Genomic DNA, 17,249 nt, shown 5'->3' with positions numbered 1-17,249 from the left:
CAGTATATGTAATGCCTTGGAAATGTTTTGGTCCCCTTCTTCTGACTGATACCTTTCAACAATCCGATCCCCTTGATCTGCTGTAAGATCTTTACGGCTTTTGCTGAAAAATGCAACTAAAAAAAAGTCAGGAATATCCCACTAGAAGAGCTGAACTTCATATGGGGGAAATTAAAATTACTATAAACAATCTTAGCCTTTTTCCTTAGTACTATTTACCATGAGTTTAAATGTGATTGGCTAATTCTGAGCACCGCCGCATCCCCAAATATAAGCGGGTGTTCATACTTATGCAACCACATTATTTTAGTTTTATTTTTGCACCCTAAGTGATTTCAGTTTACTTTTTAATGGAATTGTACAGATAACGGGTCACAATGAAGGTGGAAGTAAATCTGAAACTATTCACAGTTGTCGTATTTTTTAACATAGGAATAACAATGCATTTTAACAGGGGTGTGTAGACTTTTTATATCCACTGTACGTACGAAAAACTGACAATGCAACAATGAAATGCTCATTCAACCAACGGCTATTTCACCCGACTCCCCCATATACATGAAGCACTGGTTTTGCGTGTAAAAAAGACACAGCATGTCCTATTTTGGTGCATATTACTAGCCTAATAGACCCACTATAGGCTATGGGTGTTAAAATGCGCAATAAATACGTATGTTGCATTTATATTGATTGCGTACTGTAAACACTAGAGATGAGCAAGTGTCAAAATGCTCGGGTGCTCGTTACTCGAGTAACGAACCCCATTGAATTCAATGGGAGACTCGAGCATTTTTCAAGGTGTCCCATGCTCGGTTCAGGGGGAGGGTGCGCGATTCTCTCTCTCTCTCTCTCCAACATACGCCCATGTGAGTGAGCCCTCAGATGTTAAATTTCAGTGTGCCCCAGCTGTCTTTCCCCTTTTATCATACACATACAACAGTTGACTGGTCCTATCAAAATCAGTGAATTAAGATGACTTTTCACTGATGTGCATGGGGCTTTAGAATACACTGGCCAATGTAATCATATAAAAGCAGACCTACCCATACAAAGGCCAATCTAATCATACAAGGACCAATCTAACCATACAAAGGCCCATTTCCGGTACTCCAGTCCTCTGTTTACTTCAGCTGCTGGAGATTCTACATTAGAAACCCACAAGACAGGTTTATGGGATGTTACCAGCCCAGAAAATCTGGTGATGTCACCTATCAGATATCTTGGCACCGGAGCACTACTTTAAGTGTAATTTAAGTCAGGCAACCCCTTTAACAAAAGAATGACCAGAATTGACAAAAAGGCCATTCTAACCACTCAATAATGACCAATACTAACCACAAAAAAGTGGAAATCCAACCACACAAGGATCAATCAAATTATATAAGGGTCGACCAAATAATATAGTGGACAATATATTATCTAGGTATTATCTGATTACTCTATATCCCGTATGAACCACGAAAGTACCAATATAATTGCAGGAGAGTCAATCTAAGAATATAAGAGCCAACCTAAGCACATAAGTGGCCTAAAGTAAAAAGATAGGCACAATCTAATCACACAAAATCTGTTATTTATCATGGACATATTTAGTCCACAGCCATGAACCTAGATGTTATCTTTAGAAGGTGTAGTCCATAACTGGTAAAACACTGTGTGAGTTGGAGATGTTTGCTTAGTTCTTTTGTCATACCAAAGTAGTATTATTTTATCTGGCCTTACGCCAGGCCCAAAAAACTCATTTCTCCAAAAAAGTTTTAAAAAAGCAGTTTAGTGAGACATACGAACAGGTAAGACAATCAAACTGCAGTGATGTGTTTGTTGAGGAGCCATGCTGAAGAGTTAGATCACAGCAACATTCGTTCTAACACTTCAAATGATTAAAGAGGGACACTTAGGACTTGATGAAGGATACTCTAATGCGTTCCGGGACTTCTCCATACACCCCAGCAGCCTGTCACTTACCCTTTGTCACAAGTAGCAGTTACCTACAGAGCCACAATGTGAAAAGCACCTACACCATACATTTAAATGTTAGATCATTAGGAAATATTTCAACAGTTCTCATAAAATCAGCAAATACTGTAAGTAGTCATTTCCTGTAGACTTCAGTGCTGGAGTCAAATGATTAACCCAAATATATGGATAGTTGTATATAAGACTATAGGTGTGTCTACACTATGTATTTGTTTAGTCAACTTGTTTATAATGGCATTTTCCCACAACTTTGTGCATTTTTTTGACTTAAACATTTCATTCATAAATCGTGCGAACAGACAGAGATACATATGTGCCGTGTCGGGTATATCACAGTTCACATATCCATCTTTTCTTCAACGCAGACAATGTGTAATTATATATTTCATGTAACAATGTGTCATTGTGGGAAGAGAGAACTGTAGGATATTCTACAGCTATGCTCAGCCCACCCTTCCCAAGAGGAAAAGGAGACTTAAACATGCTCTGTTCTTGCTATCGACTATGGTGGAATTTACAGATTTCACTTATCGAAGGTTTATTTTTACTCTGCAGCTGCACCGATGTAAGGTCACATAATTTGGCAGCCGTCCCAGTAGTTAGAAATTAATTTTTTCCTTTTTAATACAAACTGGTATCCCCCAAGGGATTAGATCAAGAGCCTTATCTGTACTTGACAGTTTCCTAAACCCACAGAAAGAAACTCTTTCTTCTGTGAGGGTCTCTACAGTGCAAGACCACAATGCTTTGCAACATTGTGTTGTCAAGAACACTGTGTTACTGGGGTCATCCCATAGGTCTGCTGTTCTTTAGATTGACACATTGTAATCAAGTGTTCGCAGCTCTATAATAATCTGTAACTGGATATTCACATCCCTGGCCCTAATAATAACCTCATAATACTCAATTGCATTGTTTTCTTCCTTAATCTAATTCTGCTTTATTTTCACAACTTGCCAGCTGTTCCTTCCATTTTCGCATTAGCACTGGCTTGGTTTTCTGCACTTTGCCACGTAATGGCTATTAACATGCGTTTTACAAATTTAGTTATGTGTTTGTTATTATTCCAAATAATCTTTTATGGTTTGATATGCTGTCATTCGAAGAGTACAGCTTGGAGGTACTGGGGAACTGCATAAACAGCAATTACCTAATATACTGTACCAACAGGAATTACAGGAGAGATTTAAAAATAGGACAGGGCTACAACCGGGAATTCCAAATTCTTTGAATCTCTTGTGGTGTTCTATCAATAGGCTACAGCAAGTTTATGACATATTACTGTCACAGTGCCAGCCAGCGAGTAAGGATTGGGTCTGAGGTGACAGCCCTGATCCACTATATCCGCATGCCAGGACATGCTTACTGCCATTTCGGCGCCAGGCGCCAACAGTGACAAATCTCCTGCTGTGATGAGCGGATTGGTTGGCTGGGAGGTGGGACTGTCTAACCAACCAATCATCATCAGTCTGTGTATATTTACTCCGGCTCCTCCTCTGAAAGGGTGTTGGTTATACTCCTTCCACAGTTGGTCTGGTCTGACTTGCTGTCTGAACTCTCTATTGTTAACCTGTCTGATTCCTGTCTGACGGCCCCCTGCTTGAAGTGGTATTTGGTCCAGATGGCAGTTCCTGATCCTAACTTGTACATTATTCAAGATAGGTTTGTCTAGTGATTACTTTATCTGGGGTGTAGTTAGCTCTTATCCTTGTGCATCTGTGGTTTTCACATTTAGGCTGCTTTCACACGTGCAGAATTATTCCACAAGAATGTTGCAGAATGTTCTGCATGAAAATTCACACTGCCAACGTGCGGACCTTGATGTAGAATGGAAATGGCAGCATTCTGCTGGCAACTTCGCATCAAAATCTGTATTTAGCCATGCTGATTTTTGGTGTGTTCATGCAGAATAATTCTGCCCAGGTTCCATCTAACCTTTGTAATTCCTTGTTACATTGTAGGGAAAGCCAGTGTCACCCAAAGTTTCTGATGTGGGTCTGACCTTAACTGGGCATATAAGTAGGGCTCTCCTCCATTAGCAGATTTTTATCCTAATTTTGGTATTGTTGTGTCCGCCTTATTATATTGTGTGTGTATCTGTCCAGTTAGGACATTATATTTACACCCGCACAGGCCACATAGGATAAGCTCCGCACGAACGTAACATCTACAGTCTCACTGGAATAGAAGCATTGCTAGGTGACTCCAGCAGCCAACGGTGTGCATTAAAAATTCCACTTTATTACCAAATCCATTAAGAACACACAATCACATTAGCAGAGAGGACCAATAGCTATGCATTTCAGAAGTGAATCCTTTGTCACAACTGCTGCGGCCCCTGCTTTCTGATGATCATGAGGGCTGGGGGTCGGATTCCCACCAATCCTGGTGGCAAGAAGGATGAAAACAGCCTAGCGCTGCTGCTGTGCTATGTTGTTTTTGTAACTCACTGCTATGGGATTTGCGCAAACAATTTCTGTAAGTCCCGACCACCAGAACTAGAGATCAGACTGTGTACAGATTAGCGAACTTTTCATAAGGTTTGTTCAGCCGTTTGGCTGCATTTTCATCAAATAGTTTAGTTCAGTGCAAATTATCTCAAACCAAACATTCAAAAAAACTACTCAAACTAGTATTGAACACTGTCTAAAAGCCCTGAAACAGTGGTGGTGGTGGTCTTTCAATGAATGTAGCTCAGTAGTTAGCACTGTGCCCTTGCAGTGCTGGAGTCCTGGGTTCAAAACTAAGCAAATACAAAATCTACATGGAGATTTCCAATTTCAACAGTGCTAACCACTAAGCTACATCCATTGAAGGCCCACCACCACCATTCATCACTAGTTTTAGGAACTTCCAGTTCGGCTGAATCGAAGTTTTAATAAAGGTTGACCCGAATTCAGGTTCTACGGGTTTGGTTTACTCATTTCTAATCCTGTGAATTCATCTGAATGGCCAGTATGCAATAAAACATTTCCCTGTAATGCATAGCTGACCTCAGCTTCTCCAGCAATAGGGTTTATTGAGTTGGACCCAGTACAGTTAGTAGGGTCAGCTTTAAACCAAAAAGGGGTTGTCTTGACGTACAAAATTGGACATGCTACATTCTTTTTTCATGCATGTGAAAGAAAACGTGTGACTGGGCCAATAGAAATCAATGAGCTTTTAGCACTATGTATTATGTACATGAAAAAGATCTGCATAACACACGGGAGACGTGAGCCCTTACTGGTGACTGTAGTAGGCTTCACAACACACATAGGGTTCATCCAGGCTTGAACCTTAATAAAAGTGATATCAAACTTGTAGGAATAATAATGAATAACAATCTCTATTTCTATGTGTCTATATTGAGATACTTTTTCTAAAAGAAAATAAATAGTATCTAAATAATATTTTCACTTTCTTTTCTGTACCCCATAAGACAATGATTTTGTAGGTCTCCAAGATCAAACAGGAAGCTCGGGAAGGAAACAGGATGCTTTTCATTATTCAACACAGAAGTCTCAAGTTCTTTGTGTTAATGGAAATGTATCAGTGTTGTCACTACTCCACTTCGCTGAAGTTTTTGAAGTCAGAGCTAACTTTCAGCTCACAGGTTCTGTATGGGCACGCACTGCTTCTTACATTGCTAAATACCTTCAGAATGTTACAAATGCTGTTCTCATATCTTGCTTTTTACTATTAATTGACTGTAGAAAGTAGATTTTAGTTATGATGTACATGTAGTCATAAGAAAAAAAAACTAAGTACACCCTCTCTCAATGCTATGGTTTTAGGTATCAGGACATAATAAAAAATCTGCTCCTTAGGTAAATACAAACTCAAATAAATAGCCACACATGACAAATTACACTGTGTCATTTATTTAACAAAAATGCAGAAGCAGTGTGTGAAAAATTAAGTACACCCAATGCATCAATAGCTTGTAAAACCACCATTAGCAGCAATAACTTGAAGTAATTATTTTCAGTATGACTTTATCAGTCTCTCACATTGTCCTGGAGGAATTTTCGCCCGCTCTTCTGTACAATGTTTCTTCAGTTAATTGAGGTTTGTGGGCATTCATTTATACACATCTCTCTTAGGGTCCAGGGACAGCATTTTATTTGGATTGAGGACTGGACTTTGATTTGGCCATTGCCACACCTGGATTCTTTATTTCAGCTATGTATATTTGCTGGTGTGCTGGGGATCATTGTCCTGTTGCGTGACCCTGTTTCTGCCAAGCCTTAGCTTTTAGATAGATGGCCTCACGTTTGACGTGGTGCTGGGACCTATGGTTAAACATCTCCAATTTGGTCTTGTCTAACTAACGAACATTATTCCAGAAGTATTGTGGTTTATTCAGATGCAATTTTGTAAACCTTAGCTGGGCTGCCATGTTCTTTTCAGAAAGAGGCTTTCTCCTGGCAACCCTTCCAAACAAGCCATATTTGTTCAGTCATTTTCTATTTGTTCTGTCATGAACTTGAACATTTAACATGCTAACTGTGGCCTTTAGAGTCTGAAATGTAGCTCTTCAGTTTTCTGCTATTTCTCTGAGCATTGCACAGTCTGACTTTGGGGGAAACTTTTGGGGATGTCCACTCTTGGGAAGATTGTCAACTGTCTTGAATGTTTTTCAATTGTGAATAATCTCTCTCACTGTAGAATGATGAGACTCCAAATTATTTGGAAATGGCTTTAACTCTTTCCAATCCACTGTCTGATGTCTTCCTATATTATGATTGAAGTTTGTACAGCTCCAATATCAGAACATGTATGACAGGGTATTCTTACCGGCTATTGCCAGCCACTCTGCTGTTGGAGCCTGGTTGGCGCACACACTGGCTTCAGCCAGCAGATGGCAGTGTTGTATAACAGCAAAAAGAGAAAGCCTTTTAGTAAACCCTATATCCAAAATTGGATTGGAAAGGATTAAAACCCTTCCTATAATGATGGGCAGCATCAATTGCTTCTCCTAGATCCTCATTGATGTCTTTAATCCTTGGCATTGTGTTAAGATACACCTGAATGAATGTAATGAACACATTACATAACGCGTTCAGAGAGAGACTTAGGCAAAACCCTATCCAACCAGGAATGGACTCAAATATGGGAATCTACCAACAGTAGCGCCAGAAACATACTAATGCTAGAAACTTCATTTAAAATTTTATTCCGCTGGTATTTAACCCCAGATAGAGTAGCCCATGCAATACCCGGACGCTCTCCCAACTGCTTTCGCGGATGTCTAGATATGGGTGATATGCTCCACATATGGTGGTCCTGTCCCCGGGTTAAGAGACTATGGATTTGAGTTTACTCCCTAATATATTCAGTCACAGGCTACAACATCCGCAAAGACCCTTGGAAAGTATTGTTAAATAAACGCATAAACAACATCTCTCCTGACTCTAGAAAATTGATATCCTTTCTATTTCTGGCCACAAAACAAGTTATTGCCCATTCATGGCGCAAAGCTTCCTTGGACTTCACTGAGGTTAAGCGCAGGATGGACTGGTACCTAATAAATGAAAAACTGACCTCTATTCTAGCCGACAGACATGAGAAATTTTCAAATATATGGTCCCCATGGCTAGATTATTCCTACCCATCGCAAAACAATAGATTCCTAACTTCCCTGTAAACACATAAGGGAACTAGAACAACAAAGATCAACCTCTGTCACTTCACCGTGTTACAGCCCGAAACCACCATCTACAACATCCACCCCATGGGAACAAAAACTCCTTTTGTCTCAGAAGTCACCCCCCCTACCTTCCCCTACTTCTTCCCTACTCCCCCAAAACTCAGGTTAGGCCCTGGCCAGGCCGTTAATATTCTGTTAAAGTAAACTAACAGCCTATTTTCCAGATTGGGCCGGGATACCGGGAGGCGGATCGCTCAAACACGCCTGCTAAGTGAGCTCTCTTCTCTCGTTCTCCCGATCCACACTATTACAAACAGCTTCTGTGAAATAATAATGAGACTGTTGTATTTCAATTGAAAGTTTACTACAACATTGTAAAACGTGAAAATTTCAAATAAAAATTTACAGCAAAAAAAAAAAAAAAGATACACCTGAATGCTCAAGACCATCAAATTGCTAAAACATCTGCTTTTATAGAAGTGTCCACACTTGATGATTATCAATTCAGCAAGGGGATTTGATTAGCAGCACCTGGCTGCTACTTACCAAATTCATTCCTATGGAAGCACGAACGGTGTGCTTAATTTTTAACACACTGCTTCTGCATTTTGGCCTACTTTTTGTTAAACAAACAATAATATGATGTAATTTGCCATGTGCTGTTGTTCATATGAGGTTATAGTTACCCAGTTTTAAGACCTTATCATCAAATGTTTTTATCAAGTTCTGATATGTAAAACCATAGAATTCAAAGAGGGTGAACTTGGTTTTTGTCATAACTGTATATTGCAAGCTATTAACAGCACTGCAAGGCTCTTGCAGTGACTGGCAAGTATTCGGTTAATCTTTTAAAGAAACACCTGAGCCACTAAGTGATTTAATGGGTACAACACCTGAAGCACAATTATGATTAATTACTGATGCAATACAAATGTGAATTACAGCATCTATAAAGGCCCGGCTGGGCACAATATTATAAAACTCCTGCAGATGAAGGGTTAAGAAGTATAGCAGTGATCTTGCAACCTAACAATCTAAAACACAGTATTAGGTCTGTAAAGTAATTAGTCTGTAAAAAAGTATCTGGGAATGAAATGGGGTAACTTCGATAAAACCTACAAAGTGGTGCATCAGTACTGACATTATGAAGCTCTATGTATGATCTAAAGGCGTTCTTGTTACATATGGCGAGCTCCAATCATAGGCACATATTGAAACAACGCCACCTGCAGGCTATGTAAGGATACTGCAAGTCCATGTAACAGTATGAATGTGTTTCAAGCCAAGTTCACTTTAATAGAGGATGTAAAATTGTTGAAGTCACTATTACTCTAATAGTGCTACTGTCAAAGCAAATCACATTGAGGTCTACTTAAATGCAGGTATTTACCAACTTTTTTACACCAGGAAGCAGTTCAATAACAGAGTTTACTATAGTTTCAATTGAACTGTATACTTGGACACAAACAGGAAGTTACTGGATAGGGTAATATCCTCTTCATATAGCAAAAACAGGGCCATTCTCATTCCAAGCACAATGTAACATGAAATTATTTAGAGAAGCCTGGATTTAATCCCTAGCAATGAATACCATATTTGTATATCTTACTTATAAAGGCTGTTTAAGGAGGTGGCCTACCACAAAAGAATAGATTACCCAAGATACAGATTATCAATCAAAGTCAAGAATTATTATTGCATTATTTTCACATGGGGATTTAACAATGGGATTTTCTTTGAAGTCCGGTTTCAGACAAGCGTATTTTCCTGTGTAATTGCTCCGTGTTTTGGGGACTGTAATACACAGCTAATATATATCTATTTACAAAACCATATTCTTCATGTTCATTTTTTTTTTAATGCAGCATGACCTATTTTTTTGCGTTTCTACCTCCATACTGCTATTATCTTCTAGTGGGCAAATAGGAATCAGTATTTGCCCAGTAGAAAATAAAAACAACATGGGGGCAAACACTGATGAAATACTGAAGACATACAGTTGTAATGTCATCTATAACACGTCCGTAATATGTATCCGTGTTACGGATATATTTAAATACACTCCTCTGAAAGCGGCCTAATGGGTATGACCAATTTTCCAAGAAGTAACAAGCAAATCATCCCCCCAAACATGAAGATTGGCAGAACGGTACCTTTATAACCACCTTGGATAACCACCATTGTACGTGCAAGCCATATTTCCAAGTGTAGCGTGCATTTCGGATGACCACTATCAATCATCTAATTCTGTATAGGAACGGCTGTAGTAGAAGTACTCGGTATCAAGTGAATATGAGCACTCAATTCACCGAACAAGGCCAAAGGAATAAATCCTGAACTCAAAATCTCATAACTTACATCCCAGTAATATATGTATTTTGTTTCTGAGGGCATGAATCACCTATCAACATGTGAACGTACAGCTTCAATCTGGAGAATACATCACTGCCATCTCGATGCTGCTTCCTTATGGAGAACACATTGAGATTGATGGGATGTGACGGGTGCATGCACACCAACGTGAGCTGTGCCTCTGTTAATTTGAGGCCAGGTGGGGAAAGCTGTTCATTGTGGTTCTAGTGACCACCTGCTGCAGAATGTCAAGAACAAGGTCAGAGAGTAGGGACATACTTCACATATTGATACAGCAGTGCTGAAAGCTAGCTCAACGATACTGCTGCTTTAGTTAGGGCAACCATTGCTTCCCTTCCTTCTTCACCGATAAAAATAAAATTCATTTTAATGACTTGGAACATATCAGAAAGGAACTGGAACGGGAAACTAAGGATATTCTGTAATACAAGCGTCCCACTTAGATTAGCCATATATGTGTCGCTATTATCCATTGTCTACAATCTGTTGAGATACAAATCATTGTGTTTTTATGTAGAGAAATAAGATTTACAAAGATCAATTCTTTGAGAATGTAAATCAATCTGAACAGAGTGGTCAAAATGGGTTGCCCTCCCTAACATTTGAACACTAAGTGTTTTAAAGTCTAGGTGGCGCTGTGACTTAAACTAAGTATTTAGTTCCCTTTATCAGAAGATCTGAAACCATTGACTGTTCATCCAATTATAAGGTTGTCACTTCTGCACATCTAAATAAGAGGTAAAGCTATTATATTGGAAGCCAAGATGGAGAATTTTTACTAGCAATTACGCTAAGACAATAAATCAGATTGTGAAAGTTACAGATCCTGCGGAGAGGCCCGTTCACGTTGCCATACTTTGACTTAACCGAGGCTTATTTAATGAACCTGTAAGTGATTGATTTATGTCGACATAGCAAATTTGTGTATTTTTATTTTTTATTATTACTTCTAATGTAAATAAGCTGGAATTGCTTGTTTTACCAAATTCCAAACAAATACAACAGTAAACAAGCAGTAACAATTCAGCATTTGTATAATCAAATAAAGCAAAGTTACGGTAAAACTTTTAACGGCAACTTAGAAGGATTAGTCAGAGCAAAAACAACCACCAAAAACATGGATCCTATCACGGAAATCCTGACCACAAAACTACACTGTATGTCCTCAACAGAAGACAAGACGTTCTGAGGAAATTCTATTCATATGGTATTTCCAGTGTTTCTGTGCTAAATAGCTGTGGACCCGCTTAGTAGGAATTTGCTTTATTCCCTTGCCATGAATGCTTTACTATCTGGTGATCGGAAAGCCCTCCTCGGTTCTATAGATGAAGGCCTATTTTGAATTTCCCAAAGGGAGCTTTAAATGGTTTACCCCAGATATACTCTGGCCTATTGCTCCATGGTAATAAAGGGGTTAACCAGGACACAGCTGTCAGGCTTAATGAGAAGAGATAAGTGTGAAAACTAAATCTAGCCAGGATGACACAGTGAGGAGGGTCTCCACATGGTATGGATAGAGCAGCTCTATTTCTGGAGCTTCATTACAGAACTGATCAGTAAATGGCATAAGGGATGTCCCTTGTGTAATACAATAGAAAGCCATCTATATTGTAGGTAATGCACTATATACAGCAGGGCAGCACAAAAAAGGCAATATAACGTCCACAACATGCATTCACACGGAAGAAGAATACAATACATAACGAATGAACACAAAGCTTCTGGCACTAATTTGTGCGATTCAATCCTCTAAAAATGTTGGTTGCCCTTTTAAGAGTTGCTTTTAGTCATTTGACAAATGGATAGTAAGATTAATCATCGGTCTCTTGCATAAATTCCACCCAGTGAGTTAACATTACTGAGATAATCAGTTTGTTTGCCAAATGATTCAGCTGCCCATGACATGCTGACCATTATCAGACCTTCGGACAGGGCTGAAGAGAAATATCCGTAGATGGGGAGGGGGGGGGGGGGGGGTCAATGCAACTTAACCAGGTGAACTCTGCCTATCTATCGGTATCAAGTAATGATACTCCGACACTGCGTATGACCCTAAGGACCCTTTTACACAAAATAATTATTGGTCAACTAATTGTTGAATCGTGCGAAAATGAACAGTATCATTCAGTTTAAACACGGCCGGCGATTGAACGAGGAGTCAGAATTTGTTCGCTTATCTTTTGTCATTCATTTTAGACTAGCATAAAAATCATGGTCGATGTAAAAGGCGATCGTTCCGTTATTCGCAGACTATTCCCGGGCATTTCCAGACCTCCCTAACAGACAACGATGACCAAAGTTTAAAGGATCTTATTGTTTGAAAACAAACAACTTGTTTGCTCACGCCAATGATTCATTGTTCTGCGTTAAAGGAACCTAATGCAAAGAAAGTATCTAAAAACGGTCAAGAAAGTGATAACAATAAACAATTGAGTTTGGCAGGAAGATGAAACACTGAATGAGCTTCCCAAGCTTACAGCTCTCTCTCCAGTAGAAATAATTTGCCTACATATCAGATGTAGAGGTATATCCAATATATCACGCCACAAGGGGAATAACCTTTACTATGACAGACTATATCATTCCTGTACTATTCCCAATAAAGCTACATGGTGGAAGCATGTGCATATTGTGATGAGGAACTGAGCAGGTTATTCTAGGTGAAACCAGGGGGCTGTAGAAATCAGGACAGTTTCTGCATAAGCTATCACTATAGAAAGCCAGGTGGCCAGCCTTTGATCAAATAAGAATCTTACATGGCTTTATGATCCAATTATTCCACAACATAATTCACCCAGCCAAAGGAAAATGGGCTGCTTGTCCCTGTGCGAAGATGTGGAGAGAGCAGACAAGATGGGTATTTATGGCTCAGGCACCCCCCAGGCGTGTTTTCCACCCTTTAAAGTTTTTAATCACATGAGGATCGTCAAAAAGGCATGATTGCCAAAGCCACTTAGCTAGCCAGGGATCATAAGATGCCACTGCCTTGTGAAATCCCCTTTCCAACATGGAGATGGATAATCCTCTTTCTGAAATCACAGGGCTCATTTTCTCTTCTGCCAGTTCTGCAATTTGCTGTTTCATGTCATTGCTGAGCCCTATGTGTTGTCATTTAAATGATAGAGTTACTTGCAGTCTCTGATGTGTGGGCTACAACCCCAGTGGGGGTATTGCCCCTTTCTAAGCCCGCCAAAAACTGCTCTAGCTGCTATATTCTACTTAAGGCCTTCTGTACCTGGCCATAGATGAAACAATCTTACTGAGGATTGGATACTGAATTGACTGTACTGATCACTGATTGCATGCATCACACCATATCTGTGGAAATGATGTACCAACATGCTGGAAAATCCGTTGAATTAAGAGAGATGAAAAAAAAAACCAAACCCTGTAAAATATTACATAAGCATTGACCCGATTGCAACATATGATCATTTCAGCCGTTACAATTTATTTTACGTTCGTCTGTTCTTTAAAACATTTGCGCTGTATTTAAGAGGAAGGAATCCTTTAAGAAGGGTTAGCTCACCACCATGATTAATATTTGATTCCTCCCATGTTACACTGGAAGCTAGCTGGAAGGGAGAAGTGTAAGGGGGAGGCGAGCACAAGAGGAAGATCTGATATTAGGCTTCTACCCATCCAACGCCTACCATGTATTCAACCAGTGTTACCAGCCTCTGCAAAATACTAACTGCACCCAGTGTGAGAGTGGGACCAGCTGCATGTGTTACCTCTACCAGTGCAGTCCTATACACTATGCTGTCATGCACCCAACACTACAGGTCGCTGGCACTGGCAAACTCAGCAGTAACAATGCAGTAAATGATATATGTAAATGTGTCTTGTCCAGCACTGCTTTGCAAATCTCATTTTATCTGTCTGTGTAAGTGTCAACAATTCCTCTAAAGACTTTCTGTGCATTGTTACATTGTTACAATGTATCATCACAGTCTACTGTAATACAATAGGGTCTAATCTTATTTACAAGTTCTATTGAGGCAGAAGAAGATTTCAGTGTGGATTGCAGCAGATGATTGCACAGAATGGAGATGTGACATCCTGTACTACGTGACACTCTACATAATGGGGATCAATACTTCATTGGATACACATCTGACTAGTATACGGAAACAGCCATGGAATTATAAGGATAGATCTTAGTCCTGGCTGTATGCTGCAGTAGGAAACTTTCTTTAGCCTGTCCCTGGATAGGAAACATATATGTCTGCTGGTGTAGATAAACTACTATGGGCTTCTGTGGTGTCAGCTCTTCCCTGCTGGAGAAGCATTCCTACAAGTTTCTACAGTGTTACACTATGTATGCAGCTCAGAACATTACTATACATTACTGGAGTGTCATGGTAATATAAAGACATCACCTCTCACAGGCTCTGATACTTTTCTCTGGAGTTAGGCTACTTGCATACCACAGAATGTTGGTTAGTATTTGTAAGCCTAAAGTAGGGTAGTGGGTCCAAAAAAGCAGAAGAGGTACAAATCCTTCCATTATATATTCTCTTTGTACATTCCATTCTTGATTTTGCCTGTAGCAGAAAACTGGCCAAAATACTGCATTGTGAAAGTGGCCTTATACAAATATAGGGGCTGATAATACCTCTCTCGATGCACATATGCCTTAAGCACCGACATACGCATATAAGGACCTTTCACACGTGCGGAATATATTTGCAAGACGTGCCTAAAGGCGATTTTCACGGGGCGATATTCTGGTCAGTATTTTGTATCACTATTTGTAAGCCAAACTTAGGAGTGTGTTCAGAACCTGGAAGATGTGAACATTTTTCTATGAAGGTTCCATTTTTGGTTTTGGCTTCCAAATACTGAAGCACCATACTGACCGAAATACTGCTGTGTGAAAGTAGCCAAAGACGCAGTTTAATCTGCTGCTGTGGATCTCTGCTCCATAACCCCATGCAGATTTTGGTGCAGAATTTTCTGGGTCCTTAGGTTCATCTTGCAGAAATATTCCTCATGGGTGAAAGGTCCAATATAGTATCTTTCTCCTGATGCGGATAGATTTCTATGACCCTCTTATCTTTCTGGCGTACCCTCTTCTTTCTGACACCTCCTCTATGAAGAGTTGCCTCCACTTCTCAGGGGACTCGGATAGTCTGCGCTATTTGTTTTATCTCCTGCTGTATATTCTTGCCCAGCAGCACACACATGTGCCAGGATCACCGCACAGGGCACTACTACTAATCCCCAGTACCCAGCACCATACAGGATGCCACACGCTCTCTCTTTCTGCCTTCCCTGCAATGTATTTAATTGGGATTGATATTAAGTTTCGATTAAAGATTCATGTGACTCTGGTGGGACTCTAGGTAAAACTCATGGGAGACATCCAGCAACATGAAGAGCCCCGCACAAGGCTTTGTAGTATTTTTAAACCTTTGATTTACTCCAGATGTGACATCCAGCAGCAGCCAGAGACTGTCTGTAGAAGAACATAGAGAAGATGGGAGAGGAGCAGAAGCTTTCATCCCAGCTCCTATAAGAGCCTGCACTATCATCACATCTACAGGGGGGTCTTACCTTCTTGTCCTGACACTGAGCATCCAGAAAAGTGCAGATAAATAACTCCAAACACCAACACAAGGATATCCATTGTGAAACAACACAAATATGTCTTCACTCCCTCTGTCAATGAGTCATTTAGGTGCTTGTCTTCTGCATGTGCAAAATGCCAGTAAGGTCCTGGTGGTATTCCTGGTATAGGGTGTAATATCCACACTTGCTCAGGGATACAGAAGAGTTTCCTACCCCAAGATATAGGGGGGTTAGAGTCCAGTGGATGGTGGCTCCTGGGGTAGACGATGTATAGTCCAGTGTAGTCCCCTGGCAGCAGTCCTTGGCTGGGTCAGGCACTTGCACTGGCAGCCTTTGAGGATGGCATAGAGTGTGAGCTGTGAGCCTGGCTCCTGGTGTCTGCTCCCTCCCAGCTACTCCGCTGCCTTATACAGAGAGCAGCATGTGCAGAGAGAGGAGGCAGAGCTACAATGAGTGCAGCACACCGCCCTCCCCTGCCTGTCACTGATCACAGCCCAGCGCAGGCACACCATCACATGCAACATCAGGGGGACTGCTCCCCACATCTACCTGCTGCACCCCAGCCAACAGGTCTCACAATAGGCAAAAAAGGAGCATGTTCCCTGGCCATTGTAGAAGCACACAATGCACTGCTGCTGATCTCCAGCCATCTTATACTGTGAATATAGAAAGAAGTAGAGAAGACTGTATAGATCAAATCATAACTCCCAGCCTTCCCTGACCGCTTGTGTGCCATGCATACTGGTGGTTGTAGTTGCAAGGAGCACCTAGCTGTAGGCTGTACAGGGTGTAGTCAAAAAGACTGATATCTCAATACTGGTGTGCTATCTTGACATAACAATAGCGTACTTGAATAGAAAGGCATGGATGTGCTACATGATGGTATGGCACATAGGCCCCTGGGGGCCCTAGAACATGGATTTCAGTTTTCTGTTGTGGCCCCTGTTAGAAATAGAGAGTAAAACCCAATTGCAAAGTTGAAGAGTAGCATGTGAGAAGCAGAAATCCACCTTCCATGTCTCTCTAAGTCCTGTAGGACCGCTGCTATAAGTGATGTAAGGGAAGCATATGCAATGTGGTCTCTGCTACAATAAGGGTAAATCATCCAAGCAGTCATCTGCTGTAGGAGGTTTAGATACTGATTGAAAGTCCCTGGATTGATTATAGGTCCAACAAGGTGATTGCGCCAAATTCCAACCTACATGCTCACACTGAAATTTGCATTGTCTTCTGATTGACTCGCTCTCTTAGTGGTGATTTGCATTGCATCTGCACAGAATTGGTGTTTTGCTGTTCACTATTACGGTCCCGCAATAATACAGTAACCTCGGGACTGCACATGCATGCATAAGGCTACTTCAGGTATACTTTTCTTACTTTAGTAATAGCAGCGGTCCCACAAGACTTGGAGAAAGACAGAAAGTGGATTTCTGCTTCTCACATGTCGCTCTTTAACTTTGCAGTTGGGTTTACCCCCTATCTCTTACAGGGGCCACAGCATAAAATGCAAATCCATGTTCCGGGGCCCCTAAGGGCTATTGTATAGAACATCCATGACTTCCTATACAAGTACAGTATTGTTATTTCATTATAGGACACCAGATATAGCCCTGGATCAGTCTTATTGACAACACCTTGTATTATAATATCTTGTGCAAGTTCTGCTAGAAGGACAGCTAAGAACAGTTTGGCT

The 17,249-nt window shown here is 40.5% G+C and overlaps 1 protein-coding gene across 2 annotated transcripts in view; it reads right to left on the bottom strand.

The window, feature by feature from the left end:
* The window catches only part of NRP2 (neuropilin 2), a 141,930-nt gene extending 125,995 nt beyond the window's left edge, over nt 1-15,935 (bottom strand). For both annotated transcript variants that reach the window (XM_066576079.1, XM_066576080.1), the window contains exon 1: nt 15,542-15,935. In XM_066576079.1, coding sequence (XP_066432176.1) covers nt 15,542-15,614 — 73 coding nt within the window. In that variant the 5' untranslated portion in view covers nt 15,615-15,935. The remainder of the gene's footprint in view (nt 1-15,541) is intronic.
* Nucleotides 15,936-17,249: the final 1,314 nt, after the last annotated feature.

Source organism: Eleutherodactylus coqui, chromosome 8 (genome assembly GCF_035609145.1).
Source record: "Eleutherodactylus coqui strain aEleCoq1 chromosome 8, aEleCoq1.hap1, whole genome shotgun sequence".
In the NCBI taxonomy this organism is placed as follows: domain Eukaryota; kingdom Metazoa; phylum Chordata; class Amphibia; order Anura; family Eleutherodactylidae; genus Eleutherodactylus; species Eleutherodactylus coqui.
The sequence above is the reverse complement of the archived record's forward strand: the minus strand, read 5'-3'. Positions and strand labels throughout refer to the sequence as shown.